Source organism: Neurospora tetraspora (genome assembly GCF_033439725.1).
Source record: "Neurospora tetraspora strain CBS 560.94 chromosome Unknown B0H65scaffold_2, whole genome shotgun sequence".
Taxonomy (NCBI): domain Eukaryota; kingdom Fungi; phylum Ascomycota; class Sordariomycetes; order Sordariales; family Sordariaceae; genus Neurospora; species Neurospora tetraspora.
In genome coordinates this window covers 5471316-5498823 of record NW_026944384.1, presented here as the reverse complement: position 1 = coordinate 5498823, position 27508 = coordinate 5471316, and the positions used below count along the sequence as shown (strand labels likewise).

The following is a 27508-nucleotide window of genomic DNA, read 5'->3' as shown; positions in this document are numbered from 1 at the left end:
TGTACATACACGGAAAACTAAAAATAAACAAGAGCACTAGAAAACAACAAGCATAGCCACGTCAATTTTTTTCCCCGGTAAGTACGCGCTTCTTTCTGATGTGCAGATATAGATTGTATCTGTATAAACCTGGCTTTGATAATAAACTCTGCATTCAGACCGATACGGAACACAACGTCCAGCGAGCGGTGTAGTGTACATGAGACACGCGCAACGCCTCGATCATTCAAAGCCTCCTCTCCTCTCCTGTCCTCCCCACGCCTCCTCCTGAGCTCACCTGCAGCTGGGCCCCATCTAGGCGAAGGAAACCTTCCAATCGGCACCGATCCTCGCGCCAACCTTCTTGACGACTGCAAATGCGGCTCGGCCCTTTCCGGCGGGGGTGTACTCGAGCGTAGCAGTCCAGGTCTTGCCCTCCGACTCCACCGTGACCTCCTTCTTGTCCCAAGAGGCAGGGGCTCCAACGATGATGATCTTGTCGACAGTAACCTGGTGCATCTTCTTCATCCAGTCGCCCTCCTTGACCTTCTTGCGATCCTCGCCGTCAACGGACGAAACGGTCTTGGCATCGCCGTCAAGGGTGAACTTGCGGTAGATGTACTGGCCCTTCTCGAAATCGTAGGAGTCGCCGTCGTCGACATAAAGATCGCCCTCGGCGGTCTTTCCGTCCTTGCCGACGGTCACGACAAGGGTGTAGTCATCCCACTTCATGAGAGTGCTGGACCGACGGGGCCGGTCACGGCGGGCGAAGATGTGGCCCCCCTGCATGAGCAGAGGGATCTTGTTGAGGGGAGCATCGAGAGTCACGGTCTTACCCTTGCTAGAGGGGATGATGTCGTAAGTGAAGTAATCATAGTAGACCTCGTTATCAGGAATCCAGATATCTACGGTCTCCTTCTCCTTGTGGGTGACCGGCTTGGCGAGCAGACCAGTGTTACCGACAAAAAATTGGTCGTCGATAGCAAAGCCAGCCTCCTCGCTGGGGTGGGTGTAGAACATGGGCTTAACAATGGGCTCATTGGTAAGGTATGACTGACGGAAAGCGGTATACCAAGACGGGAGAAGGCTATAGCGAAGACGGAGAGCCGCAGCAATGATGGTAGTGTAGGGCTCGCCGGCAAGGTAAGGCTCGCGGCGGCGGGAGTCAATGTGGGCATGGGCACGGAAGAAGGGGTAGAAAGCACCGGCCTGATACCAGCGCGTCAACAGCTCCTTCTCAGGGTTGCCGAAAAAACCACCAACATCAGCGCCAGAGAAGGGGAAACCGGCAATGTTCTGGCTGAGAACCATGGGAATGGAGCCTTCCAGATGGTCCCATGCGGCCTGGTTGTCACCGGTCCACATAGCGCCAAGGCGTTGAGAACCAGCAAAGAAGGAGCGGGTAAGCACGAAGGGACGACGGAACTCGCCCGTCTCGCGGGACTTGAGGCCTTCGAAAGTAGCGTTATGGATAGTTAACCCGTACAAGTTGTGGAGGTCACGGTGCTCCCAGTTACCATAGTGAAGGTTGTCCTTGGGCATCGTGGTCTCGGGGCCGTTGAACACCGAGGGCTCGTTCATGTCGTTCCAAATCCAGGTGTTCCTCATGGAACCCTCAAACCTGGCGTACTTAAAAAGCGTAGCCCACCACTTCCGGGCGGCGGTATTGAAGCCATCGATCCAGTTGGACGAGCCGGGCCAGCACCAACCCTCAAAGATTTCGCCATCCTTGTTGTTCACAGCAAATTTCTGAGACTTGAGCTCCTCAGAAACCTTGTAGCCGTCAACGTTCTTGATGTGGGGATCGATAATGGTAACCAGCTGGCGTCCATGACTCTCAAGCTGCTTGCCCATGCCAATAGGGTCAGCGAAGCTATGGGCATCCCAGGTGAAATACTTCTTGTCATCGGTATACTCGATATCGAGCCAGATAACATCGTAGGGAATGTGATACTTGTCCATCTTGCGGTCAACATCCTTGACATCTTCGTCGGACACATAATTCCAGCGGCACTGGTGGTAGCCGAGCGAGAACTCTTGAGGCATGGCGGTGGTGCCGGTGAGCTCGGAATACTTGCGAATAAGGTCCTGAGGAGTAGGACCCAGGAAGACAAACACATCCAAGAGACCGGTTTCGGAGATCCAGTGAGTATTGGTGCTCGTCTTGGAACCAATACCCAAGGCCAGGGGGTTCTTGGACTCCTTCTCCTTGGTAATATCGACCCAAGTCTCGGCAGCGTTCAGCCAAAAGATACCAACGCTCGAGTCCTTGCGATGGGCCTGTAGGAACGGGATGGATCCGTACAGGGTCATAGGGCTATCGAGGATGTACTCGAACACATCGGCGTTGTACATACGGTACGGCTCGTTGTAGTTACCTTCGCCGCCACGAGTCTGCCTGAGAGACAAGGGGCCAGTATGCGAAGGAATACCGTAGATGTGATCGTAGCCAACGAAGGAGATATCCAGGGCAACGCTTTCGGGACCCCGGGGCTTGGAGTCGGTGTTTCCACCGAAGCTCTCGTCCCACCAAGTGCTTGTGTCCTCACCAGGGTATGGCTCAGGAACCTGGGCGGCAGTAGTCTCGGCATTTTCGGCCTCGCTGCTGTTCTCCTCGCCCTCCTTCTTCTCCGGCGCAGGAGGCGGCTCAATCTTGGGCCTCCAGTGTTCCATGTTCAACAAACCCTTGTTGTTCAACTTGATATGTGTGTTTCCATCGCGCTTGAAGTCGATAGAGAAGGGAGCGAACTTGATGGTGGCCTCGTACTTGGACTCGGGGCCGTACTGAACGGTGATCTGGGTCTTGTCCTCGTAGCCAACCTTGGCCTCCTTGTCGAGGGTCAGGCCACCGACGATAACCCATTGCTCTGCCTCATTGTAGCGTTCCTTCCTGGCTTTGCTGTCATGGCGCAGTTCGATCTCGCCCTTTTGTCTCTTCTCTTCGTCGACAGTGACACGTGCGGTCCCGGACTCGAGGAAGGAAACGGTGATGGGAAGGCGGACGGTCTCGCCGTTATCGTTGATGGTCTTGAGGATGGTAGCCTGCAGCTGGCCGTCCTTGAAGGAAGTCGACTCGGCGAGGATGTTGTAGGGCGATTCCCATCCGGTATAGCTGAGGGCGTGGTCGGCAAAGGCCCGGTTGCGCCTACAGAAGCCGGCCTGGTCGCATTTCTTGAAGTCGTGCTCCTTGACGGCAACTGGAGGAGATGGTGTTAGTGATAGGCTACGAATCAGTATAGGGAACAAAGCAACGCACCTGCTGGAACAAACAGGCCGGTCAAGGCAGATGCAAGACAGAGGTATGCCGTCCAGCCTCCCGACATGGACAGCTGGCCCGAGCCCAGCATCTCTGGCGGAACGGAAGTAGAACACGCTATGAAAGTCAAAGAAGCACCAAGCAGACAGACAAGCAAACAAAGGGGAGAGGTTAGAGGCTCGTTTGGATCATCAAGAACAGCACTTCCGGCTTTGCTGTGTCGCAGAGTCCTTGAAGCTGTCGTCAACTGCAGTATAGCCTTGTTGCAGCTGTGTATGTAAATCAAAAGTTGGCTTGACTTTGCTGTCAATGTCAATCAATGCCTGCTGGCTTCAGATGGCAGTTGTTAGTTGGCAGCAATGCCAGGCGGTTGACAAGTCCGCATCTCAGTGGTTGATGTCGTCGAGTGGCCCCAATTCGCCCCGTGAAAGCCAAGCAGGCCAAGCTGTCCCCTGCCAGCTAGCGCACCGCTTGGCACGGCGGGATTCGTTAGATGCATAGTGGCTCTAGATGATAAACCGCGGGGTAAGTTTTGAATATCTGCATGTCGACCTAAGCTCACCGTCTCAGTTCAGGGTCTGAACAGCTGACTGGGAAGAACACCAGTTCTTTTGGGTTGACCTGGTTATTAGTAGATGAGATGGCATTCAAGAGAATGACCTCCGTCAAATACTGAAGAGAATTGGGGGTTATCTCGGGAAGAAAAAGATGCACGGACCCTACAGATCCAATTGGGGAGCTCTGCGAGCTTTGCTGGCATCCATCGTGGCTTCATGTCTTCCGGCCTCGTTTCCGAGCTTTGCGCAACCACTTAAACCGAGACCCATAAGACCAATTGACAACGGGTTGCATGGTCGCTTGCTGTTCTCTGCTCCATCAAAACATTGCCCCTAATTTCTTCATAACCATCGCGTAGAGGTGTCTAGCTGTGATACTGCTGAGTCTGGACCAACATTCTTCAAGCTTGCAGAGCTTAGCTTCTTCAACTCACCAGTTGCTGCATCCAATAAGACCATGTCGGACACTGACAGCTCGGAACATCTGCGACGAGAACAAGACGGACAACGCAGACCGCCGCAACTGCAACAGAAGCAGCCCGAATCGGGAGGCGCAATGGCTGCGGGTGCTGGTTCTAGTGGTGCCCAATCTCGCCAATCGTCCCCATCGAGGGGGAAGGGGAGCTCCAGTCCCTCCAGAGACAGGCGAGCCAGGTCGTCCAGGGGAACGGGCCCACCGGTTTTTTTTCCGGCCGCGTGTGGACTCCTCCTGGCCGTCCTCCTTTTCTATCTCAGCCGCCTCGCCTTCTTCTCGACCTCTCCTCCTCCATCATCCATCACCATCCCCAATCAAATCTATACTCCCTCACCGGAACCACCCATAATCAAAATGTCCAACCAGGAGCAGACGTAAGTTATACCCTTCAACCAGCAGCAAACAAAACACGCGAGAATTCAAACCCCTCGGTTCTACCCCGCCATCTTGTCCATCTTGATTACCGCCTGTTGCGATCTACCATCACCACCACAAGACACAATGCGCTAACACACAACCCCCCAAACAGCTTCATTGCCGTCAAGCCCGATGGCGTCCAGCGTGGCCTCGTTGGCAACATCATCTCTCGCTTCGAGAACCGCGGCTTCAAGCTCGTCGCCATGAAGCTCACCCAGCCCGGCCAGGCCCACCTCGAGAAGCACTACGAGGACCTCAACACCAAGCCCTTCTTCGCCGGCCTCATCAAGTACATGAACTCCGGCCCCGTCTGCGCCATGGTTTGGGAGGGCAAGGACGCCGTCAAGACCGGCCGCACCATCCTCGGTGCCACCAACCCCCTCGCCTCCGCTCCTGGCACCATCCGTGGTGACTTTGCTCTCGTACGTTTTGCCTCTCTTGCTCTCAAACAGGGACAGCGGCTAACTAATTACCAACAGGACATGGGCCGCAACGTCTGCCACGGCTCCGACTCCGTCGAGAACGCCAAGAAGGAGATTGCCCTCTGGTTCAAGCCCGAGGAGCTCACCCAGTGGAACCACCACTCCGCTGCCTGGGTTTTCGAGTAAGCGTTTGCTTACAAGAAAGCCTGACAGCCTCCCCGTTGCTTGCTTAATCTCAAGTAACGGTATATCTAAGGGTATCATGTCTTTTTCCGGTACATAAGGAGGGATATAGAGAACCTGGTGATGAAATAATAAGAAATAATTTCCAAAAAAAACTGCCTGGTCCTCGTTGGTGATTGTGAGTGTTTGCTGTTGCCATGGCAATGGCAATGATATGTAAAATGCAACGATTAATGGGTTAAGCTTGACATGACGCCCTACCTGCAGAGCAGTCAGTGATGTTGTCCAAGCTGCCGCGAGAAGCTTTGACAACCGACAACCTAAGCCGCGAAATATGGCGGTGGGCGGGTAGAGTGAGTGGTTCATCGCAACTCGATTTCACTTGACGTATGCAAGTGGCAAGTCCAGCCTGTCAATCTGTCACGGTCTCCATAGATCATCTGCGGTTGGATCTCAGATTTGAGACTAAAACAACCCCAACGATGGGCCTGGAACGTCTTAGTGGGTGGACGGGTTGACGACTTGTTCTACCCGTTCTAACTTTGCACTCCTTGCGCTTGTGCCTGTCTTTGGAGCATCCTATCTACTGCGAGATCTTATCCGCCCGTCCAGGCCATCTATCGCCGAGTGCCTCCCCTCTCTTGCCCCTCCCGCCGATATCTGCAACTGCAAAAGAAGTCCATCTTTATTTTCCAGAGTGCAACAATTGCATACTAGCGAATCTCTATCTCACAGCAACCGGGTTCTGTAATCAAACACCTACATACTTGACGATTTGCGTAATATCGAACAAAACCGAACTGGATGTCAAAAGACCCGCCACAAGCTCAAAGTCCCCCGAGTGCGAGTGCAGTGTTCCTGTCAGCTCGCCCCCACCACCCCACCACCCCACCCTCCTAGGTCCCCATATAAGCACCAACTCGGCGCAGATCTTTCATCAAACAATACATAACCCATTCGGCGTGGTGGCAGAGTGGTCTAATGCGCAAGACTAGAAATCTTGTTCCTTCGGGAGCGTCTGTTCGAATCAGGCCCACGTCGCACGATTGACCATTTACAACTTCTTTTTTTCTTTTTTTTTTTCCTTGCGGCTTTTTCCTTTCTTTGCCTACAGTACGTCGATTATGGTTGCTTATGGCTTTTTGTCATGTCTTTTTGTTCCCTTCGTTGCCTTCCTTCTCTTTTCTTTTATTACTTGGGGATTTGTCGGTGGCCAGTACTTTTGATGTCCCCACCACCGACCGAATCGCACCAAAACACACCGAAGCGAAAATAATAGTCAGAATCAAGAATTAATTACAAGAAAGTCAAACTGGTATGCGCCGCCCGCTGGCAATAAGGTGTCAACATCGATGAGTAAATAATGTCCCGGTTAAGAGCAAAGAATAACCGCTATCCCGCATCCCAGCAAGTAAGTAAGTAAGCCATATATCGGATGCGCCCTCGTGTAATCTTTCAGTCAGCCCCAAGAAATAACAGCCATGCGCTAAGTTCCCACAAGCAGAAATCCCAAATGATGTTTGTCCCCCGTCTATATGCTCCCATAAGGTCCTCCCTTCGCTTAATTCTGTTGTTTGTTGCTTTACTCCGACCAAGTTGGGTATCAAATGACTTCTCCAAACCTCCTCTTCCCTCCTCCCCTCCTAATCCTTAACTACATTACTCGCTCACCGAATCATCCGGTTCCCCCCTCCCCCTCCTCACCAAGGTCTCAGCCTCCCTAGCCTCCATCCGATCCTCCTGCACGCTTCTCCGATCGGAATCATCATCCTCATCATCCTCCATCTCACTCCGCAAATCCGGATCATCATCATCTTCCTCCTCATCGTCTTCATCGACAAGACTACTGCTTCCCCGTCGTCCCAATCCTTCCTCCCTGAGTGCCTCGGGTGGTCGTCTCTTTTCGAAATCTTGCTTGTGCGCTTCGGCCATGGCCTGGAGAATAGACTTCTTGCCCATCGACTCGTTGTGACGGCGGCGGAAGGTGCCTCCGCCGCTGAGGTTGAAGCCGGTGCCGGTACCTGTCGCCCCGTCCCCAGGAGTGGCACCCGAGTCGGGGTGGGGACTGGTGGGTCCTTCCTCTTCTGGGTGGGCGGCGCCGGTGGGCGTGGAAGCTGTCCAGGGAGCGGTGGCTCCAGCGACGATGGAGCCGCGAATGCGCTCGCGGATACTGGCGGCCATGGAGGAGATGGTGCCTCTGCGTTCCTGTTGGACAGCGCCTGTAGTGGTGCCGGTTTCGACCTCCAACTCTTCGGCGGACGTCTCCTGGCTGGGACGCTCGATGAACTGATCGAGCTGGTAGGGGAGAGGAGTATCGCGCGAGGCCTTGTACTGGGATACGTTGGCGCAGTGCTCGTTTTCGACACGGAGGATGAGCCAAATGCCACGGCGGATGACTTCGGCAAAGGCGACGAAGAAGGAGACAATCGTGCTGTGCTGAGTGTCGTGGGTGAAGATGGCGTAGAAGATCCAGTTGAAGCGGAGAATCGGGTCGACAATCATGATGGCGTAGTAGATCCATTTGGACTTGAGCGCGGTGATGTCTCGGAGGAAGGGGTGGCGGGCGTTTTTCTGGAGTAGTGAGAAATCCATGAATAAATCCCAAAATGCTGTTCATTGGATGTCAGTCTGATATCACACAAATGAAAAGGAATGGATACTCACTAGTATAACACGCGTTGATGGTCGCGAATGTGATGTAAAGAGCCAGGTTCGGTTTCGATCCATTGAAGCGATACAAGCTGAGCAAAACAGCGGTGGTGATGGTCATGAAGTACTTTCCGCAGTTGACAAGATGCGGAAACACGTTCTTCGTATCGTAGTAACGCCTGATACACTGCAGAGCACGCCAAATGGGGGGCAAGGCATTGAAGAAGCCGAGAAGCCGGGAGTGGCTAGAGTTACACATGCTCGGCTGATCCCATTCGTTGGCGTACAGACAGAAGAACAGAGGAATGTTCTAGATAGGATTAGCAGACTGAGTGAATCACCGAGCTTATTGAAAGTCATCACTTACACTTGAAGCGTAGGTCAAAGAGCACCAGATATCGCCGAGGAAGAAGTCTCGGAACTCGACAGGATACAAACCTGCCAACAACAAGCGATACTACTCAAGTGTCAGTGTGATGAAAGTTTCAAAGGCGACGAAATCGTGAGGTTACTTACATGCGAATACAAGAACCATCTTCTAGCTCGGTGGTAAAATATCGGTGCCGGGAAGAACAATATCAGCAGCGACACGCCTATCAAAACGACAGGATAGTACAGATACATCTCCTCCCAGTTTTCGCCAAACCTCGAAAAGTTGAGCCATATGAAGACGCCAAGAAGCGCAAAGAAGAAGCTGGGGAACTCGGCCAGCTGCTTCCACTCCAGGTTGTGCCTCGTGTCAAACTCGAAGATGAACGGGTAGTTAACCTTGTTCTTGGTCCATATTCGACAAGCCAATGTGAACAGCGTGAAGAGCATGATCATCAAGAAGTAGCCTCCGTACAGCTGCAGCAAGTAGCTTGTGTTTTCTTTGAGGGTGTGGTCGTCCTGGAACAGTAGCTCCGAGCCATAAATCAGACCCTGAACGGCAAAGACGGCGCCAAAACCGATAAGCAGTCCGCAGCGGAAAGCACTGTCCGAAGCGTCTACGGGGCGTCTGAGAATATTCCGAAGTTTTCCTGCAGCCACTTTGTGATTGCCTTTTTCGAAGTATCTGGCGTATAAGTCTTCGACGGTGCGAATGTGACCGTCGAGAACGTCGCTGTTGACAAACCAAGTCTTGTTGACTTTCTCGTTCATGTAGCGGTAAGTCGGGCGGGCATTAACCGCCTTGTCGTACTTCTTGTTAAGCTTCCGGAACGCAGTTCTGTTCAGGAGGGCATAGGACTTGAGAAGTTCGAGGCCGCGGTAGAACTCCTGCAGGGCGAGCTTGAGCTTCCGCTTAGCTACACGATATGGCACATCGTCTTTGTTTGGCGGTCTCCTGACATAGTCACGGCCTTCTTCTGGCTTTTGCGGGGCCATGACTGGCGTCTCGGTCATCTTTTGCAGCGCTTTCGAGTTTGGCCCAGGCTTCATGAACTTGGTGCGGATGGGCCCTATCCAGTCGATACCGTTGTCCTTGCCATTGTTTCCTCCATCATCGTCTGAGTGGCTCCTACTGCCACTACGTCGTTCCATCTCCTTCCTCTGCTTGGCATCCGAAATCTCAGTGGTTCGCCTGTTGCGCATTTCGTGAAGTTGCTCGCGCAAAGCAGTTAGGCGCTTGGTGGCTTGGTCTTCCTTTTGCTTGTAGAAGGTCTCGATCTTGTCTAATTCATTGTCGAGGAAAGAAAAAAACTCGGCCTCGGCAGTACGGACGGAGTCCAGATTCTGCAATCCTATATCGTCCTTGTTTGACATTGTGCGAGAAAGACGAGAGGTATTGGAGAGAACCCGGGAAAGACGATGGGTAGGACGTTTTGCAATGGTTGCGCTTGGTGGCACATCGACGGAGGACTCTGTTGCAGTAGACTGGCCAGCGGCATCTATCACCATGGACTGGCTGCGTCGTGGTCCGAAACGGTTTTGGACCGGGGAAGTCGGGGTAGTCGGGATCGAGTCACGGCGACCGCCTGTCCTCGAGGCTATCTTCATAGCCGGAGCGGGGAGTTCGAACTCGGTTCGATCGCTCGAACGCGAAGGGGGGAGAATGCTTCCATATCGAATTTCGCTGTCAGGTGACCTCGTCAAACTAGAGCGCTCCCCTCGTAAGCCGATGCTGCTTCTGCTGCTTCTGTTGTTCTTGGCCGGCGCGAGGCCGAGCTCTGGGCCGCCGCCCGGGAAATAATCGGTACCGGGAGAATCCTCATGGGGACCTGGAGTGTCATCAGACCATCGATTGTGGGTTGATGTTCGTTTGTGGCTTAGGTGGTGGAAGAGAGCGGCAGGTGTGGCATGCAATGGATGCTGTGAATCGGGTCGCCTAGCAAGAGTCGGTGTGGTGTTTGCGCGCTGGATGGCCCTCGTAACGTTCTTGATGAGCTTCTTCCCGAGCTTGTAGTTCAGGTACTTGACACGCCATTCTAGAAGTTGGAAGTATGGTTAGAATTACGGACATTTGTTTCGTTGGCATTTGGTTGCTGTCTGAGACTTGGAGCGGTGGTGCAAATTTGCATGCGTCGCCATCGCAGTCAACAAAGACATTGCTTCGTTCGTGCTTGGCATCTGGTGTTTTCTGCTTTTTGCTCTGCTTTTTTTTCCCGCTTACCTGGCACCGCTTCCTGCTCGAGTTCTTTGGCAAACCTGTCGTGCGCACATGTTTGTTAGCATCTTCGAAACGGAAGGTGAGCATAATAGTGACGCGACCCTCGAACCTCTGCGGCGGGAGGAGGATAAGGTATCACATGGGGAAGAGTGGACATCCTTACTTCATGACGTCAAGCCCAGTGGCAGCATTCCTCCGCAGAACAGAAAGAAGCGCTCACTAACACGAAAAGAACGAAGACGAGGTTGTCGACGAGTCAGTTTGTCGCATCTCAGGCAGCGCGGTCTGGGAATCGGGTTGATTGAATGGAGACGGGAGAGTCTTTTTTTCGTAGTTGAAAGGGGGCAAGCATGAAAATCAGATGCCCTGGAGATGCCGAGTGAATCAAAAAGTGACAAAAGGGGGTCAAACAACCTCAATGTGACCATAGCGAGACCGGCTAGTGTAGACCATTAACAGCGCCGTCGAGGTTCTCCGGTACAAGCGAACCTTTCAAGTTTTTCACCAGTCGCTTCACCTCGTGCAGCCCTGAATTTGTGGAACTGCTCGCCAAAACGGGAAATGGGTTTACGTCCCTGACAGGCCTGGCCGCTGCTGCCCAACGGAGCCAATCCCGCTGTTGTTTTCAATTTCTGACCTGTATGTTACCGGCCTACAAACGTCGACGCCAAAACAGTCAAACAACTTGGTGATGGTTGCACAATCGGGAACCCCATTCCTCTTACTGGCATCATGAGACTCGATGGCCAAGACACGTCTTTGGACGAACAGAGGCCTTGGCTGTGCGGAGGATTCACATGGCAGGGAATATCGTGATTAGAATGACGGGATCAGCGCAGATCCAAACTATGTTTTATGGAGTCCCTATTTTCACGCTTGACTTCAAAGCAAACATCTTCAGGGGTTTCTACCTTTTTCGTCTCTTGATTGCCTTCTTATCCGTACTGAGTGCCTAGAATATCCTTTGTACGACTCCGTCCGAGTCCCTTCACTTTTGGTCCCGAGATCATCGGTGGAATTCTTATCAAAGGGTTGCCTTTCCGTCACTCAATGGGTAAAAGTGAACGTTCCATTGTTCGCTGGCGAGCGCTGAATCTGTTGTTGCATGACGGAATGTAATTTCCCACTCGCTAAAAACGGAAATACCATGGCTTCTAGAATGACGGGAACACAGCGCGATGTGCGGTGTATCCATGTTTATAGCTGACCGTCGCATGGCTGTTTCACCTTTGTTAGCGTCGAGAGATAACATGCTCACCAGCTCAGCTCTTGATTCACCATTTCGGCTCCGACTCGCTGTCCTTTAAAACCACTCACTTCACGACACGACGGTCCCGGACTTCGTCCGGCCCGACGACGACTGAGTCCATTGTCTCAATCCGGCCGGACCAACGGACTGAAATTCGTCTGAACAAGCCACCCGTGAGGCCGGTAACTTCCACCGCCGCACGTCGCTTAGCATGCATGTCTGCGGGAAGCTACCTGTCGTGCGGCGCTTCATGCCACGGGGATGGCGGATGGCGCAGCTTTGAAAGCACTAACATCTGTTTCCGGTAGGGGGTTGAATGAGCGGTCTGAGGTCTGACAATGTGGTGTTCAGTGCCGCAAAAGACGTGACATGAGGACAACGTGGTACAGAGTCAAGTGTTGAGGTTGCCAGGTCTATCGTACCATGGCCATTGTCATGTCGTGAACTTCGTGGGCAGATATAAGTGAGAGCTACCGTACGACGCCGGCGATCTCGATAATGTGCCAGAGGTTTCCTAAACCTTCTGCACCTCGCACCCATCTTTGTAACTGAAACCTTGCCCAGCTCGTCCAACGGGCCGCTTGCAGGTTAGTAGGACAACTTACCTTATCACGGGATTTCCGGTCTGAGAATCAAGGAAGAAAAGAATTTGCAAGAAAGATATCGAGCTTTATGTCGTATGTTGATGTTTTGAGAGGCCGCCGGCATCTGGTCCGATACGAGGATACCTCGCTACCGCGATATGTAAAGACTTGGAGCGGGTCTCCCTCCCCGGAGCGGAGCGGGGCAGGACGGGGTAGCGGTTCCGTTCGGCTGCATGCCGGGAGTTCATGGCCGGCCTTGGAGCGGCTTCTCATTGGTGGATGCGCACCATAGGTAGGTATCGAGGATCGCACGACTCTCCGCGTTCACGGTCGATGATTCTAACATGTTCTTGCCATCGCGCAACTATTCCATATCAGCGCATTTCTCATCATTGATCGTCTTCGGAGATCAATCCGGCTCTTGATCGATTGATTGACTTGGAGGCCAAGATAAGAGAAATTTTCACTCTTTGGATACGATATCTTTCGCCGAAAAGAGCCACATCGCCAAGACAGGAAAGCTGCCGATATTCCCGTCAAAATGGAGGTGTTCAAAGGACTGAGACTCAGCCAGGGCTCCTCATCAGACACGGCCCGAAATCTAAGGAACAAGAACGGGCATTCTGATGACTCAAGTGAAGTATTGAGAGTGTTGTGTTGAGTGTAGTGATCGATAGATTCTGAAAAAATGACATTTTTTCTGAAATTTTCAAATTTCTGGGCCCGTACACGAGTCCGTACCCCCCAAACTCTTCCTCTCTTTTTCACCCATCTTTATACCTTTACACATATCGACAACCTTCCTAGCACCCCCATCGTACCCTCTTTTTTGTAGCTATACCCCCAATACGTAATCTTCGAAATGAGGCCCTTATTAGAAAATTCAACATCGAGAATATAGAAGGACGAGCGACTCAATAAATTATTTGCTATTATTATAACTACTGTAATATATTTAACGTTATTCGAATACGAAAATATTTTAATAGGTATGCGGGGTAATAAATTGTTCGCGTTAATTAATAATTTTAAGACTATAATAATATTCGATAATACGTTATTACCTTTAATAGTACTTAAAAGTAATAGATTGACTAATATGCGGTTAAAGCTATCCTTTTTGATAGTAGAGCTTTTACCCTCTTTAAATTATCCCTTATAAGGGTATTTCTCTATACGCTAGTATTTATCTATTGTAACGGGTCTACAAGAGTAAGGCACAGCGAGTAGTCGTATAAGGTTGAAATACTATATTTAACAAAGAGAATAAGAAGGAAGACTATACTAGAAGGGTGCAATCGAAATAAGGTTTTAAGGTATACAGAGCCAAGAGCGTACAAGCTAAGTAATTATACGGGTCTAGCTAATTAAAAGGCTCGCATCAGCTTATCAGCTTATCGAGCCCATAGGAATCCAGCTTAATAAAACCAAACCAATACCCTAAGCGCTAGCCCCATGACATCTATACCCCTCCCAATACGGCTAAATTAATTAAATATTAGCTCCCTCTTATTTATAGTTAAATAAAGTAGTAGATTATTTAATATTATATTAATAAATACGTATATATTAATTCACTTTTTAACGAGTCAAACGATTACTTGAGTAAACGTATTATTAATATCTCCTTTTCTCCGCTAGAGGAATACGCTTAGTTCTAATATAATAAAGATATTGGTTTAACCGAGTATATATTTATAAATTTCGCTGGTATCATTTTAAATATTTGTAATAAAATGGTTAATTAATTAGTTAAAATTAATGCGTTTGTTACTGATATATGTAATTTTACCCGGCGCGTAATATAGGAATTATTAAATAACTGTTTTAAACTTTCTTTTATTGTCTTATATAATTTATATTCCTTCTAATTATTAGTAAAAGATTTAATTAGTTTACCACTATTTAAAATACCAAGTTAGTAAATTAATTTCATTATTAATTACTTTCGTACTTCTAAATTACAATTCTTATAGTTGCGCGGGTTAATATTTATATACTATAGTAAGGTTATTACCCTCTTAGCAAAGTAAATTACATTTACCTTCTTAATATTTCTTTTGTATTGTTAATTAATTAAATTAGTATAATTGTTAGATAGGGGTTACAATATTAATTTATCCTTTTATTTAAACGCGTATAAATTATACTATAAACTTTCGTAAAGGACGCTAACTTCTTTAGTTAGTACTAAGATATACCCTACGTCGCCGCCGCTGCTGCTATTATTAGCGATAATAATAAAGTTACTACCCTTATACGAGTTATATAAGTAATAGAGATTATTGAGAATATATAATTCTAATATACTTTTGACGTTCTTAAACGCTTTCTAACGCTACTATATAAAGCCTAATTAATATTAGAAGTAAATAAAGCGTCTATTAGTTATATTATCTCCAGCTAGGTCTATATTTAGGAGAAGTAGTAGTAATTACGTTATTTTCTCGTTATTAAAGATTAGTAGGAGTTCGAGAGGCTATATATATTAAAACGGATTAAATAATTAATTCCTATCAACTAGCTAAGCTTCTTTTTATACCTAGTGATTATATAATAAGAATTCGAATAAATTTAACCCCCTATTTAGAATACTAGCGGTATCGTTTTAATTTACCTACGTTAATATATTTTTACTTTTAATAATATAATCGAGGAGTAAGCTATCGCGGACTTTTTTATATTTAAAAAGTGTAAAGATAGGTATAGGCTAGATAGTAGTCTCTTTTAATATATAAATTTCGACCCTAAATTATAATAGATTATAGCTTACAATAACGGCTCGTTCATTATACCGCAAGCTATACAAATATTTAATATATTAACTAATAGCGTACTTTATAAAAGACCCTTTTCTATTATAAATTAATTTGAAAATCCTCGCCGTAACTGATTTACTAGTTATAAAATGGATATAATTATATTTATTTTATGAACGGTAGGAAGTTTAGAAACTTATACTAATCGTTTGCGAGCTTAATTCCTATATAAAGGGACGAATCCTATTAGAAATTGAGGACTAGTTGTATAAGTATATAGAAGTAGACGATTAGAATTAACGTAATGAACCGAAGTAAATAGAAATTAAAATGAGGGTATTACTAAGTAAGAGGCGCTAACTAATATACTAATTATTAAATATATAGATTTATACTCGATTTGTATTTTATAATAAAGATTCGATAAATTAATGAAATTAGCAATTTTTTTCAATTCTATGTAGCTAGTTTGAGACCCTAAAAAACCCTTGATTTTAGTTATATAATGTGAAAGAATGGAAATTTATCTCATTTTTTGGTAAATTTTTAGAAATTTTCGAAATTTATTACGTTTAGAAATTTCTGAAGGACCACTAGTTGAGTGTTGGTGCTCCCGTTGTCGACACGGGCGCACTGATACCCCGCGCTAACAGAACCCCCATCACCCCTCACGGTAAAGTCCACGTCCCGGTCACTGCAGCCAGCTTCCGGTTCACATGAGACATGCAGCCGGTCTCGTCGCGATAGCTTCAAGAAAATCTCGTTGCGGCCCGCGCAATCTTTGACTGGGACCCCAGCCTCGTGCAAAACTTGCTAGCTAGCTCAGTTAGTCACTGCAAAATCGTCCCGATGGTAGGGTGAGAAACTGGAGTGACTGGTCAGCCGCCAACAAGATACTTCTCAGTGAGCGCTAAGACGGGATGAACTGCGATAGAGGTACTCGATAGAGAACTCCAATTCGACTCACATTTCCAGCGAGGAAAAAAAACTAGTTCAGGTACCGGTGTTGGCGCTGGACGAACTGACCAGTGGTTTGCTCCGAACTCAACACCACACCCTCTGAGCATCAGGTACCCGTTCGGCCCAACCAACAATTCAACACCAGAATTCCAAGTTTTCAGGACTCCGGGGTCGGGACGGGCCTGGCTTGAGCCAGGCTGCCAGCAACCCCCAACGGCACTATTGATTCCTGCGACCGACGCTATCAACTGAGGTTATGCACGGGTGTCACTAACAGTACCTACGGTGCCCGCTGTGCAGAGCGGTTGCAGTCGCAGATGTTATCCATCCTGTCTAAACAGGGAAATCAGAGCAAAACCAAGCCGGAAGTCGGAATGATCACCGGGGATGTGATTGTCCACCGAGTCCACTAGTTTGGCATTGTCAACCCGGCTTGTCCATGCCAGTCGCGAAGGCCGTGTGAGAGAGTTAACCACCGTTGACATCACCGTACCGCCCTCGTCAGTGTTTTCGTTTCGGAAGGCGGGGTTTTTCATATAGGGATTTCTTATTCCTTGGGTCGTTGTGGTCGTGGTAACATGGATCTATCCTGATGATACGTCGTTGTACTTTATAGCCGTTAGTTGCAATCTGTGCCGCAAACTGGGGTCTTCCCAAAGACCTGGGGTTTTCTCGCGCTCGGCTGACAAGAGCCGCTTGTGCACAATGCCAATTGAATGCCAATGCCAAATGCCAATGCCAATCTATCAATCACGGACCCGGAACGGCCAAAATCCTGGAACCAGAAGACGGGAGAAGGAGCAAATCAAGGCCAGGCATCACGGGTCTTCTGCATCTTCTTGCACTTTGATAACAAAGGTTATGCGAAAAAGATCTCGATCTCCGCCGATTACTTGCCCGACCCAGCGAGCTACCCTCCTGAACGACCCGACCGAAGGAAAAAGAAACAGTCTCATCAACCCCACTTCCACCTGGCCGCCCGTCCGGGAGGAGAAAAAAAGAGGTTGCATTCAGCAGCCGAGAAGGCTCTAGCGATCTCACTGCGTGCTGCCCCAGTCCTGGCCTGTCCATGGCCATCCCCGGTTCCGCCCATCAGGCCCTGGGAGACAGGACAAGGTGCCGGCCTGTTCGCACAAGTTCCGGAGACGGGCAGCCCTCGTGGAAGCGTGATTGGGCCAGGAGGCTGCCGTCAAGGCCCTCGATAACCCTCCGCCGTATTTCTCCTCCACCATTGGCGCCTTGGCCAGCGCTCTCTTCAGCTGAGATGACCAGTGGGATGGGGGTTTTTTTTGGCATGGTGAACTACGTCGGCGTCTGAAGGGGATCATGGCCATTCCATATTTTATCCAGTCTTTATTTTTTCTTTTTTTTTTCTCCAGATATTATTGATGGCGTGGCGGCGAGTTTCGGTCTTTTTCTCCCGGCGTGAAGGGATTCCCGCGATCTGAATGGTGTCTCTAGCGAATCCGCTAATAAGCAAAGAACGCCAGTGTCACCGGTGCCCTGGGAAGACGGGACACGACAGTCCAGACGGACGGGAGCACGACTTTGCTGCTCACGCTCTCACTCAGCCAGCCTTCCGTAGTTCCATAGCCTTTGAAGCTCTCAAGGCTGCGCCATCGATGAAAGGCATCTTTTACGTGCAGGACATCTGTGTAACGTATCTTTGCGGGTTGGGAAGATCTTGCACCAACAACACATCCACGCATCTCGAAAAGATATTACAACCTCCCGTCACGCACGGACAGCCAAAGAATGGTACAACACCACAATCTCAAAAAGTCTTTCAACGGCATGAGATAGTATCAAAAACAAACCCAGCGGCATGTACACTAGAAAGGAAAGAGGGGATCCCAACCAAAGTACCCCTTCGGACGGCCCTACACCAAGCAGGCCTGCTATGGCCCAGCAAGACCAACGGCCACGGTAGTAAATCGAGCGAGGCCAAGGACGGCGAAGAGGCCGCATGTGTGAACAACCGGCCGTCTTTGTGGATGCCCGTGCTTGTTGGCGCTCGTTGGTGGACCGGGAGCTGGGATGGGATGTGTTCACCGGGGCCAGACAGATCAAAACCCACCAAAGCCCACCAAGCCCACCGGGCGCCACAGGCATAGCATCATCGAACAAGGGCCAGCGCGCATGCAACGTGGGAGCGCCCGGCCAAGTTTGAACCCGACATCGTCCACTCTGTGCTCGCCAGTCTTTTCCTTCCCGACCCAGGTTTGCATTCTTGCACTTGCCTTTTTTTGCCCTTTTGTATCCCATCCCGCCTGCTTCTTCCGTCCTCTTCTTTTTTCTGTCTTCTCGCTCTTTCCCCTCCCAATGCTTTGACTCGGTATCAGGTGCAATAAGTCTTGCAACTCTTTTTCTCTTCAAGTCCATTCGCGCTTTCGGTCCCGCCACGGTCACGGTTTACCTCGCTAGGTACCTACTAACGTAGACCGCCGCCGCCGCCGCAGCAGCAGCAGCAGATCCCTCCACTACCGCACATCAATTTGTGCAGCGACTTGCGCAACAGCACAGCACCAGCACAGCAACAGCACATCGCAGCGCAGCGGCTGTCGGCATCCATCACCGTCGCCTCACGTTGCACCCGGGGTATCTAGCCGCCGCCAGCTGTCATAACGCAGCGCCGCGGGCGTCCGCGGTCCTCCTCCCTAGCTCGACACCATCGCTCCGGTTGCCTGTTCCGTAGAGATAGCGCATCCGAATCGTACCAAGTCCAACCAACAAACAAAACTACAACATCCACCCCCGGCCCTCTGCCAATTTCCTTCAGAAACAAATTCCCGACGATCGCGCAACGTATCATTCCCTAGAGGTAGCGGCCCTCTCGTATCCTCATCTCCCCATCCGGCGCCAGTGGGTGGAGACTGGAGACTATGGCGGATCCCCAATACGCTCGCCGGCGAGCTCCCATGGATCCCTCATTCCACGCTGGTTACTCACATCACTCGCATTCTCGGTCGCGGACCGGCTCCAATGGCTTCGCCTCTCCTCTAGCATCGCCACCAGTGACTGCCAACTACCAAATGCAAATGCCGATGCCGATGCATCTCGTCCAATCTCAATCGAACCACCAACGACGATCGCCCAGCGTGAACACTTTCAGCACCGTCTCAAGCGGAGGAGGGATGCCGCCCCCGCCAGCCGCCTACCGAACGTCGCCCACCAGCGACATCAGGAGATCTACCTCGAGTCGCTCCGGCGGCACCGTCGACCAACCAACCAGTTATGTTGCACTTTTACGAAAGCAAAAGGCGACGGTATGGTGCGACCGTGCACAATATGAGGATCCCAGATTGCTAGCACAGCAGCGTGCTGCTAAGACGCGGGCGGCTAGGGAAGTTTCGGGCGCGGTAACCGGTGCGGGAATGACCAGCGGCCGCGCGACAACCGGTCTGTCGGCAGGAGGAAAGGTCGCCGCAAAGATCCGACACCACGGCAAGCCGACAGTCGTCGGATACATACCAGATGGCCACCACGTCGGCGTGGGAGGCATCCCTCTCAGACTTAGCGCGACCGAGGTGGAAGGTGAAGACAGCGACGACGATAACGACGCTATGAACCGATACAACAATCACCGGAGAACCGGTAGCTCCAGTCGAAGCAGCACCGCCAGCGGAAGGAAGGGATTGGGCTATCGCGCCTCCGGACAACTCGGACCATCGAATTCACAAGGCTCCGGGTCTAGAAGGTGGACCCCGGGCGACACACCAGAGCGACGGGGCTCCCTAGCACAAACCAGCGAGCAGGCCTCTGCTGGCAATGATGCGGCTAGCGGAAAGGCCCTGAGCTTCGCCAGCGGGAGCAGTGGCGAGCGTCTAGATGCCGTCCCTGACCTCCAGGCCCACCCACAACGACAGCTGGCTACCAACAGCTTACTCAACGCCGCCTTGACGCGTGAGAAGAGCGTCAAGAACCCCGAGGAGCTCAGGAGGAGGGGAAGCGTGGACGAAAGGACATACGAGAGGACAATGACGCTCAACTCGTCGGGCCGCTTGTTCATCGCCAACCCCGATTAGAGCAAGCAGATACGGGAGCGGATTGAAGTGGGGGATTTTACTACTACACACCGGGTTCCGGACTTGCCAAACAGCCGGAACCTGTGATCTACAGCATGGGAATTTGTACCTGAAACTACATGCATAGCTAGGCGCATGGGTGTTTGCGTTTTGGTTTTCTTATTTTTCTTTTTATCTGGGAAAATCTTGTCAGGCACGGACACAGGTCACTGTCTCGCCTGCACCGCACAGCACAGCACAACAGGTTCGATGGTAGTCAACTGTTGTTTGGATAGGGTTATTCGAAAAAATAATACCTCGCCTTGGGACACACACACACACACACACAGAGATCCTTGAGATACCACTTGAACGCGATCTGTTTTTTGAGATGACATACATACACAAGGCAACAATCATTCGACATGTGCCAACCGTGCATAGAGGTCAAGTTGTCATCGTTGCGGCGTCTACACGGCCGATCCTGTTTGGAGCGCCTAACTCTTAACAACTCATAAGTCGCGGCATAATGGAACTGTTTGCTATTTCCTTGGTTCTTGAGTACCCTCATCCAAGTTTTCAGATGGAGCAAGGATCATAGTTGCGTCCGTTACAGGTATATAATAAGGCCGGATGTAGGCAGAGCTGTGATCTCACCCCTTGGAGAACTTGGTTCCATAACACGGTTTGTTATAGGAGAAACTGGAAGCTGGGAAGAGGACGACGAAAGGGCAAGATGTAGGAAGCCATGGCAGCCTTCATTCACCACGCCTAGAGTCAAGCCACATACCACGAGGCTATCTAAGTGAAACCTTGTCACATTCACTTTCCCATGGCCTTTGGGGATGAGGATGGTGGTAGCGAAGTCCATGAAGTCTGAACCTGAATGGGCGCGAATGTTCCAGGGTTAGGGATGGGGTGTTAGTGATGCCACTATTCCCTTGAAAGTTGACGACGACTATTGCCTGGAAGGATTGAAGACAGGCAGCCATGCTGAAGGTAAACAATTCATCGAAGTCGGTTTGGATGAAACTCATGAGGTTACTCACAGAAGCTTCCAAGTCGTACATGAGCAACAGGTGCGTCCTTTCAGTGTCAACAGCGTTGGTCACCAGATCGTAGAGGTTCACGATATTTAAGAGGTGTATCGATGGTCAACCAATCCTTTTCCTTTCAGAACTTGAACAACAGAAAGATAACTCGCACTCACCACTAAACCGGCAATACCAGTGAAGTCATACTGCCACACTTCCAGCCACAGCAAGTTTAATTGAAAGAGAGAAGAAAGCCACACCCCTCTCGAACTGACGCGAAATCACGCTCCGCTTCCCGTAGATTAGAAGTGGGGCACGTTAGGCGCGGTAGGGATCCACTTGGGCTAAATTGAAAGGCGCGACCTTGGTGTCACCAAACGCGTCCCGCTCAGGCGGCAGCAACCGCGGACCACTGCAGAAACCAAGAATCACCAATCGGTTCAGGCCTTTCACTCCCCACAACAACCAACTACACCACCAACGGCGACATCTCGACCTTCCCGGCCTTCTCTGCAGCAGGTTTCGTTCCCATTCACCTTACCATACAGTCTCTTCTACGACGCCTGGGAGTAACCGCCCGGCAGCGGTCCATTCCTTTACACCGCCCAGCGCATGTACGACCTGCCTAATTGTGGGACCTAGACCTTGTCTGTTCTAAACTTTCAACCCCTCAACTTCAATCGACCTTTTTCAGACCAGACCGCGTTAGTCTGGACCGTGAATAGTACGCGTCAACCCAACAACCAAGTAGAACAGGGGAAGTCAACAACACTATGCCTCTGTTCACAACTTCCACAAGTGGACAGGAGGACTCCTCCAGTCTCAAGAGGTCACACGACCAATTCCGGGAAGAGGTCCCACCTCCAAGCTCTTTCGATGACAGTAAGTACCGCGTTCTGAGATCAGCCCGCGCCCAAACGCGAGTGAGGCTAACCACCAACATCTACAGAGGAGAATGTTAGGTCATCACCGCCCCCGTCTTCGGGACCCGCAACCCCCAGAGCCAGAAAAGCCAGTCCTGCCTTGAGCGACGCCAGCAGCCCATTGGATCGTCTATCTCGATCCCCGAGTCTCTCGCCCCCACGACTCGCACCTCTCACGATCTCTACGAACAATGCGACCTCCACCCAGAAGCAGACATCCAGCGCCAAGGCTGCGTCGACAACTACAAAGTCGACAACAGGCGAACCGGCCGTCAAGAGGAAGAAGCTGACCCCCGAGGAGAAGGCGGCCAAGGCCGAGGCTGACGCTGCCAAGAAGAAGGAGAAAGAGGAGGCCAAGGCCAAGAAGGCAGCGGAACAGGCGAAACTGGAGGCAGAGAAGCAACAGAAGGCCGAGGAAAAGGAGAGAAAGAAGCGCGAGAAGGAAGAGGAGCTGAAGCGCAAGGAGGAGGAGAAAAAGCGAAAGCAGGAGGAGAAAGAGGAGAAGGAGCGCAAGAAACGCGAGAAGGAGGAAGAGGAGGCCAAAAAGAAAGGCCGACAGATGAAGCTCACATCGCTCTTCAAAATCAACCCAGCCACACCGAAAGAGAAGCCAGTCGCAGTCAAGGTCGAAAGCAAAGATGTCGAAATGACGGATGCACCGAGTCTCACCAAGGAGGATGAAGCCTACCGGAGGTTATTCAAGCCCTTTTACGTGAAGGAGTTTGTCACGCTAGCCAAGAACCCCTTCGAGGCAGACGAGGAGGCCAGGGAGGCCAAGTCGAGGATACTGGACGAGTACGCCGAGGGAAAGCGGGCGGAGTTCCCGATACCGGAGAAGTTCGACCCCTTGGAGGCCTTACAACTACCTTTCAAGACCCAAAGGCGCGGATGCCCTTATCCGAGTGTGCGCAAGATCATGACGGAGATCTATGGAGAGTCATCAAGCAGGGCCATGGACCTCACCACAGAGAACACTCAGTTCAGAGATGCGCGAGAGGCATTGAAGGCTGTACCAGTCAAGTGCATAAAATTCGGCCAAGATGTGCGACCACCGTATGTCGGCACAATCAGTGGTCTTCCTCCGGGCGTCAAGAGTCTCTACAGACTCGCAAGAAACCCGACTTCAAGAAACCTCCTTCCCTTGGACTACGACTATGATTCGGAGGCCGAGTGGCAAGACGAGGAAGGCGAAGATGTGGAGGATCTGGATGATGAAGAGGAAGACTTGGAGATGGATGAGGATATGGATGACTTCTTGGATGACTCCGAAGATGTCGGTCCTCAGCGTCTCGTCTTTTCCGGCGGCATGGAGCCAGAGAGTACTGGCATATGCTGGGAGAATGAGAAGCGGTGCACAGTGAAGCCGGAGCTGTATCATTGCCGGATGGAGATCATACTGGGTAAGTCCCTTCGGATATATCGTTCTTGTGTGAACTATGCTGACCTCTTACTCGTGTTGCAGACTCCCTGGACGAAGAAACCAGCATTGATCCCTTTTCGACTGATTATTGGGCTTCGAAGTCGAAGACCAGCTCATCAGGTAACGAAAAATCTAGTGTGATCACATCCGTATCCGTCACTGCCCAGACCGCTTCATCATCCTCATCCTCACTCCTCCATCCATCCTCTGCCGCTACCACCATGAGTGCGAAATCTGCCAAGGCCGCTGGCTCTCAAGCACCAACCAATGCGTTCCAGGCACTTACAAAGGGTACTACAGCAGGTAACTCTCCTCCTAACAAGGCTATTACTACAGCAGGCGCCTCAACTATTGTTGTTGCCGCTACTGCTGCTCCCTCAGCGACAGCAGCAGGTGGCGTTGCTGGTGGTGGTCGTCGACCTCCCGGTCGACAGAAGATGTCGGACCAACCCCTGCCGGCCGCTGCGCAGGAACAGCTCAAGGCGCTCATGCACCAGATGCCCATGGTTAGCAAGTTGGGTATCATCGAGGTTTTTGCTTCTCAGCACCCGGATATGGTCCGGGCGCAGATTAAGGCTTCGTTTGAGTCCATGACTGAGAAGCAAGGAAAGAGTGGTTGGAAGTGGAAGGAGTAGCAATCTTTCCCTACATACTAAAGGTGATGGAGTTCATGTGGATTGAGTAATTGTGGGAGTATATACCTAAGCATTTTTGTACAAGTTGGACGTACGTGTATTCAAGGGGGGAAAGCATCGCATTCTCATGGTCTCATCAAGGAGGGCAAAGGAGATCAAAAGGCGAACATGATATATGAAGAAGGGAAAAGGAAGATGGTAAATCAGCAAAGGGAACCTCACGGTTGGCGGGCAGTCAATGTACTTGGCCACTGTAGCAGGCGGACAGGCTCAGAAGGAGATGGGTACTGCCATGTTTGAGTGGGATGTCTTTATATGCGTTTGCGACATACATTCTTTGCAATCTGGTTGGTGGTTGGGCATATCTTCCCGGCAAAATGCCCAGATGGGGGGAGTTCGAGAAAAAGCATCGTGGCATGGTATTATGGGCATAAATGGCCTGATCTGATAGAACCCACAAATGGGCGACGAATTCGAAGTTTAAGCGACACATAACGAAACGATGTGATTCTGGTGATTATCAAACGGCACCCTTTTCTCCGTGTGATTAACTGATTGTCTACACGATCACCTCCAGATCTCAGATCGATGCTGTTTTCCTGCGCTGTCGATCTCAGGGTCCAGCTCTGAGACATATGATGCTGATGTATGTGGCTGCACAAGTTCGGCAATCACTCGTTCCTTATTGTACTCCTTGGTGACAACTTGGAGAACAGCCGACCGGCAGGGCTTCCGATCTTTCAGTTCAGTTCGATGACGCAAGTTCACAGTGTCGGTGACCGTGCCCTCTTTCTTACACATCAACGTCGACAAACAAAGAGGATCATGCCTCCTCCTCCTCATTCATTCTGAAATCATCACTCATACGTAGGCGCAGGTTCTATAACAATGTCGCGATTTAGATACCTTGTTCATCCTCCAACAACTGTGACAAGAACAACACCAACATCGGCTTCAGGGGCGGCGGCAGCAGTAGCAGCAGTAGCAGCTATTCACACAAGCAATAAACAAAATGGTCAAAGACACTGAGACCGTCATCCGGTATGTACGCCCAAGTTAACCACCCCCCCCCAACTCCCAACTCCCCGTCCACCATCGACATCGACATCAACATCCGACCCATGCCTACCTATTCATCTACCCACCCCCTCTCAACACATCATATCTCACGCTAACCTCACATCCATCCATCACAGCGAGTTCAACGAGCTCGTAAACATGACCCCCTCCGAGCTCGAGGACTGGCTCCAAACCTCCGCCTCCACCTCCTCGGGCTGGACCAAAGACGACGACTCCAACGAATCAGTCGGTCACGAAAGCGGCCGGAAGATTGTGGATATCCTGAGAAGAAACCCGGATAAAGACCCGGAAGGATTTGAGGAGGGGGATTTGGTGCATATGCGGAAGGTGGTCAGTTACTGCAAGCGACATCTGGCGCAGGAGGAGGAGAAGGCGAAGCAGGATACGGAGAGTAGGAGTTATAGGAGTTTGAAGAATTGGGGGCATGATGCGTTGAAGGAGTGAGGGTGGGTGGGTGGGTGACTTGACTGACTGACTGCCCCTGGTTTGGGAGGTAGGAGTAAGGAGGGTGGGACCGTAGGAGTGTGAGACCCACAATTTCTAGTCACGTGCTGAATCCAGGCAAAATGCCAATAAGATTCGAGTCGTCAAACGAGCTATATATTTTAGCTTTCTCTCCCCAGACACCCCAAAATACCAATTCTAGTTTTCCTCGTTTTATAGTGGACAATCATCTGGATCTTAGCAAGAGTCCCAACCTCTACTACCGGCATTTCTTTATGTTTATTTCATTCTATTTCGAGACTCTTTTTCGTCCAAAGTAACGTAGGCGATATTCTATTTAAATTCCCAAATTCCTAGAAGTTCGGTAAATTCCTCAATTTCATTTCAGCAATATAGAATTGCAGCACCAAATGATATTTTCCAAATATACTTACAATATTACTAATTATTTTATGAATATCCTAATAACTACTAAAGTTAATATGTAGTAAAAGTTTAGTTAACGCTAATAATTACTTCGCTAGTAAAAATAAATCGGATAGAACCCGGCCCATCCCATATTCCCGTATTATCTTAATTCCATTAAAAGTAATACAATCTCTAATTTTAGAATAAAAGTACCTTTCTAGTTTTGAGGGTTTTTTAATTCGTTTCGGAACCGCCCTCAATACGAAATAAACTAATATATATTCTATATTTTAATACTTAGCAGTTTTCAAACTTTTTTTCCTTTAATAAATTAAACCTATCTAATAATATTAATTATAAGGCTTGTAACTACTATGATTATAATATAATTATAAAGTAGTACGGATTATTATATAAGGTTCTTAGCACTCCGAGAATATATTTCCTTCGTTCCTAAAATTATTTCAATATTCTAATAGAATTTTTTTTTCTTTTTTACTAAAAATCTTCGCTCCTTCCTTACGAAGAGACTTAAATAAATTTTTATAGTACGCAATTAAAATCTTTTTACTCAATCTTTTTATTCTTTCTTAATTATATTATAATAATAATAATAACGTATTAAATTACCCTGCGTCGCTTACTATTTACCCTTTCGGCTTCGTTATATTACTTTCTCCTTTCTTTATTACATTTTCCTTTTTTTCTTTTTCTTCTCTCTACGTTCATTCATTACACTACCGTAGTCTTTTCTATATTATTCTTTTCTATCTTATTCTGCTGGCGCTTTTAATTAAATTAGAGTACTTATAAAATTTTAGTTAGGAAGAGAGCGAAAGCTAATTCTTTTTAGTATTATCTTCTATATAAAGAGAAGAAGATAATATTATTCAAAAATTGGAAAAGTAATCCCCCCTTTATATAAGAATAGTAATCCCGCCCGAATTTACCTTTATATTAATTAATTAAAATTCTTTATAATTTTCGTCTAACGTTTTTTTAATAATTTCCTCTACGTAGTCGAAGAATATTTCCTCCTCCTTATTATTACTTAAGTCGCCGAAGCCGAATAATATAAATTTTAAATCCTTATAATAAGAGCCGGGAGGAAAGATAATATAATATTCTAATTTTTCCTCTATTTCGAAAGGGATAGAGCTATTAACGCTATTACGATCCTAAATAGTAATCTTCTTCTACTCTTAATCTTAAACCGCCTTTACACAAAATATTTAATTCTAATTTAATATTATGTTATACGAAGATCTATTATTATATACTACCGTAAATTAATTTATTATAATATTTCTAATTACTACTTTGATAATAACCAAGAAATTAATAATATTAATTAAATTATTGGCTAATAATATAGTTTATAATTTATTAAATTTATGTAGAGTAAGGCCGAATTTTTTAATTATAGTGGGATTAATATACTCTATAGTAATACTAAAATTTAATATTAAAAACGCTAAATAAT

At 49.1% G+C, this 27508-nt stretch overlaps 7 protein-coding genes and 1 non-coding gene across 8 annotated transcripts; 6 read left to right on the top strand and 2 right to left on the bottom strand.

Moving 5' to 3' along the window:
• Nucleotides 1-23: 23 nt before the first annotated feature.
• On the bottom strand, nt 24-3435 carry B0H65DRAFT_134765 (glycosyl hydrolases family 31-domain-containing protein). Its single transcript, XM_062820850.1, has 2 exons — nt 3236-3435; nt 24-3176 (listed from the first exon to the last, which is right to left on the bottom strand). The coding sequence occupies exons 1-2, from the start codon at nt 3324-3326 to the stop codon at nt 295-297; spliced, it is 2973 nt and encodes a 990-aa protein (XP_062685079.1). The 5' UTR covers nt 3327-3435; the 3' UTR covers nt 24-294.
• Nucleotides 3436-4621: 1186 nt separating this feature from the next.
• On the top strand, nt 4622-5292 carry B0H65DRAFT_507153 (nucleoside-diphosphate kinase; the record flags this gene model as incomplete). The annotated part of the gene is made up of 3 exons (XM_062828119.1): nt 4622-4641; nt 4797-5106; nt 5164-5292. 3 exons carry the CDS (start codon nt 4622-4624, stop codon nt 5290-5292), a joined length of 459 nt encoding a protein of 152 aa, XP_062685078.1.
• Nucleotides 5293-6248: 956 nt separating this feature from the next.
• Nucleotides 6249-6330, top strand: B0H65DRAFT_t115. The gene has a single exon. It is a non-coding gene; the product is annotated as a tRNA-Ser (tRNA).
• A 618-nt stretch (nt 6331-6948) lies between these two features.
• On the bottom strand, nt 6949-10565 carry B0H65DRAFT_419076 (SPX domain-containing protein; the record flags this gene model as incomplete). Its single annotated transcript, XM_062824180.1, has 6 exons — nt 6949-7614; nt 7654-7898; nt 8331-8376; nt 8455-9777; nt 9853-10343; nt 10529-10565. Coding segments are annotated over 6 exons (2808 nt in total), but the record flags the coding sequence as incomplete, so codon positions are not given.
• A 6838-nt stretch (nt 10566-17403) lies between these two features.
• Nucleotides 17404-18245, top strand: B0H65DRAFT_134666 (uncharacterized protein). The gene has a single exon (XM_062820848.1). The coding sequence runs from the start codon at nt 17526-17528 to the stop codon at nt 18189-18191; it is 666 nt and encodes a 221-aa protein (XP_062685076.1). The 5' UTR covers nt 17404-17525; the 3' UTR covers nt 18192-18245.
• A 714-nt stretch (nt 18246-18959) lies between these two features.
• Nucleotides 18960-20102, top strand: B0H65DRAFT_421842 (uncharacterized protein; the record flags this gene model as incomplete). Its single annotated transcript, XM_062824368.1, has 1 exon — nt 18960-20102. The coding sequence occupies one exon, from the start codon at nt 18960-18962 to the stop codon at nt 20100-20102; it is 1143 nt and encodes a 380-aa protein (XP_062685075.1).
• Nucleotides 20103-21788: 1686 nt separating this feature from the next.
• B0H65DRAFT_134640 (chromatin assembly factor 1 subunit A-domain-containing protein) lies at nt 21789-24211 on the top strand. The gene is made up of 3 exons (XM_062820847.1): nt 21789-21997; nt 22065-23438; nt 23501-24211. Exons 1-3 carry the CDS (start codon nt 21889-21891, stop codon nt 24091-24093), a joined length of 2076 nt encoding a protein of 691 aa, XP_062685074.1. The 5' UTR covers nt 21789-21888; the 3' UTR covers nt 24094-24211.
• A 900-nt stretch (nt 24212-25111) lies between these two features.
• Nucleotides 25112-25627, top strand: B0H65DRAFT_459011 (uncharacterized protein). The gene has a single exon (XM_062826437.1). The coding sequence runs from the start codon at nt 25312-25314 to the stop codon at nt 25615-25617; it is 306 nt and encodes a 101-aa protein (XP_062685073.1). The 5' UTR covers nt 25112-25311; the 3' UTR covers nt 25618-25627.
• The last annotated feature ends 1881 nt before the right edge of the window (nt 25628-27508 follow it).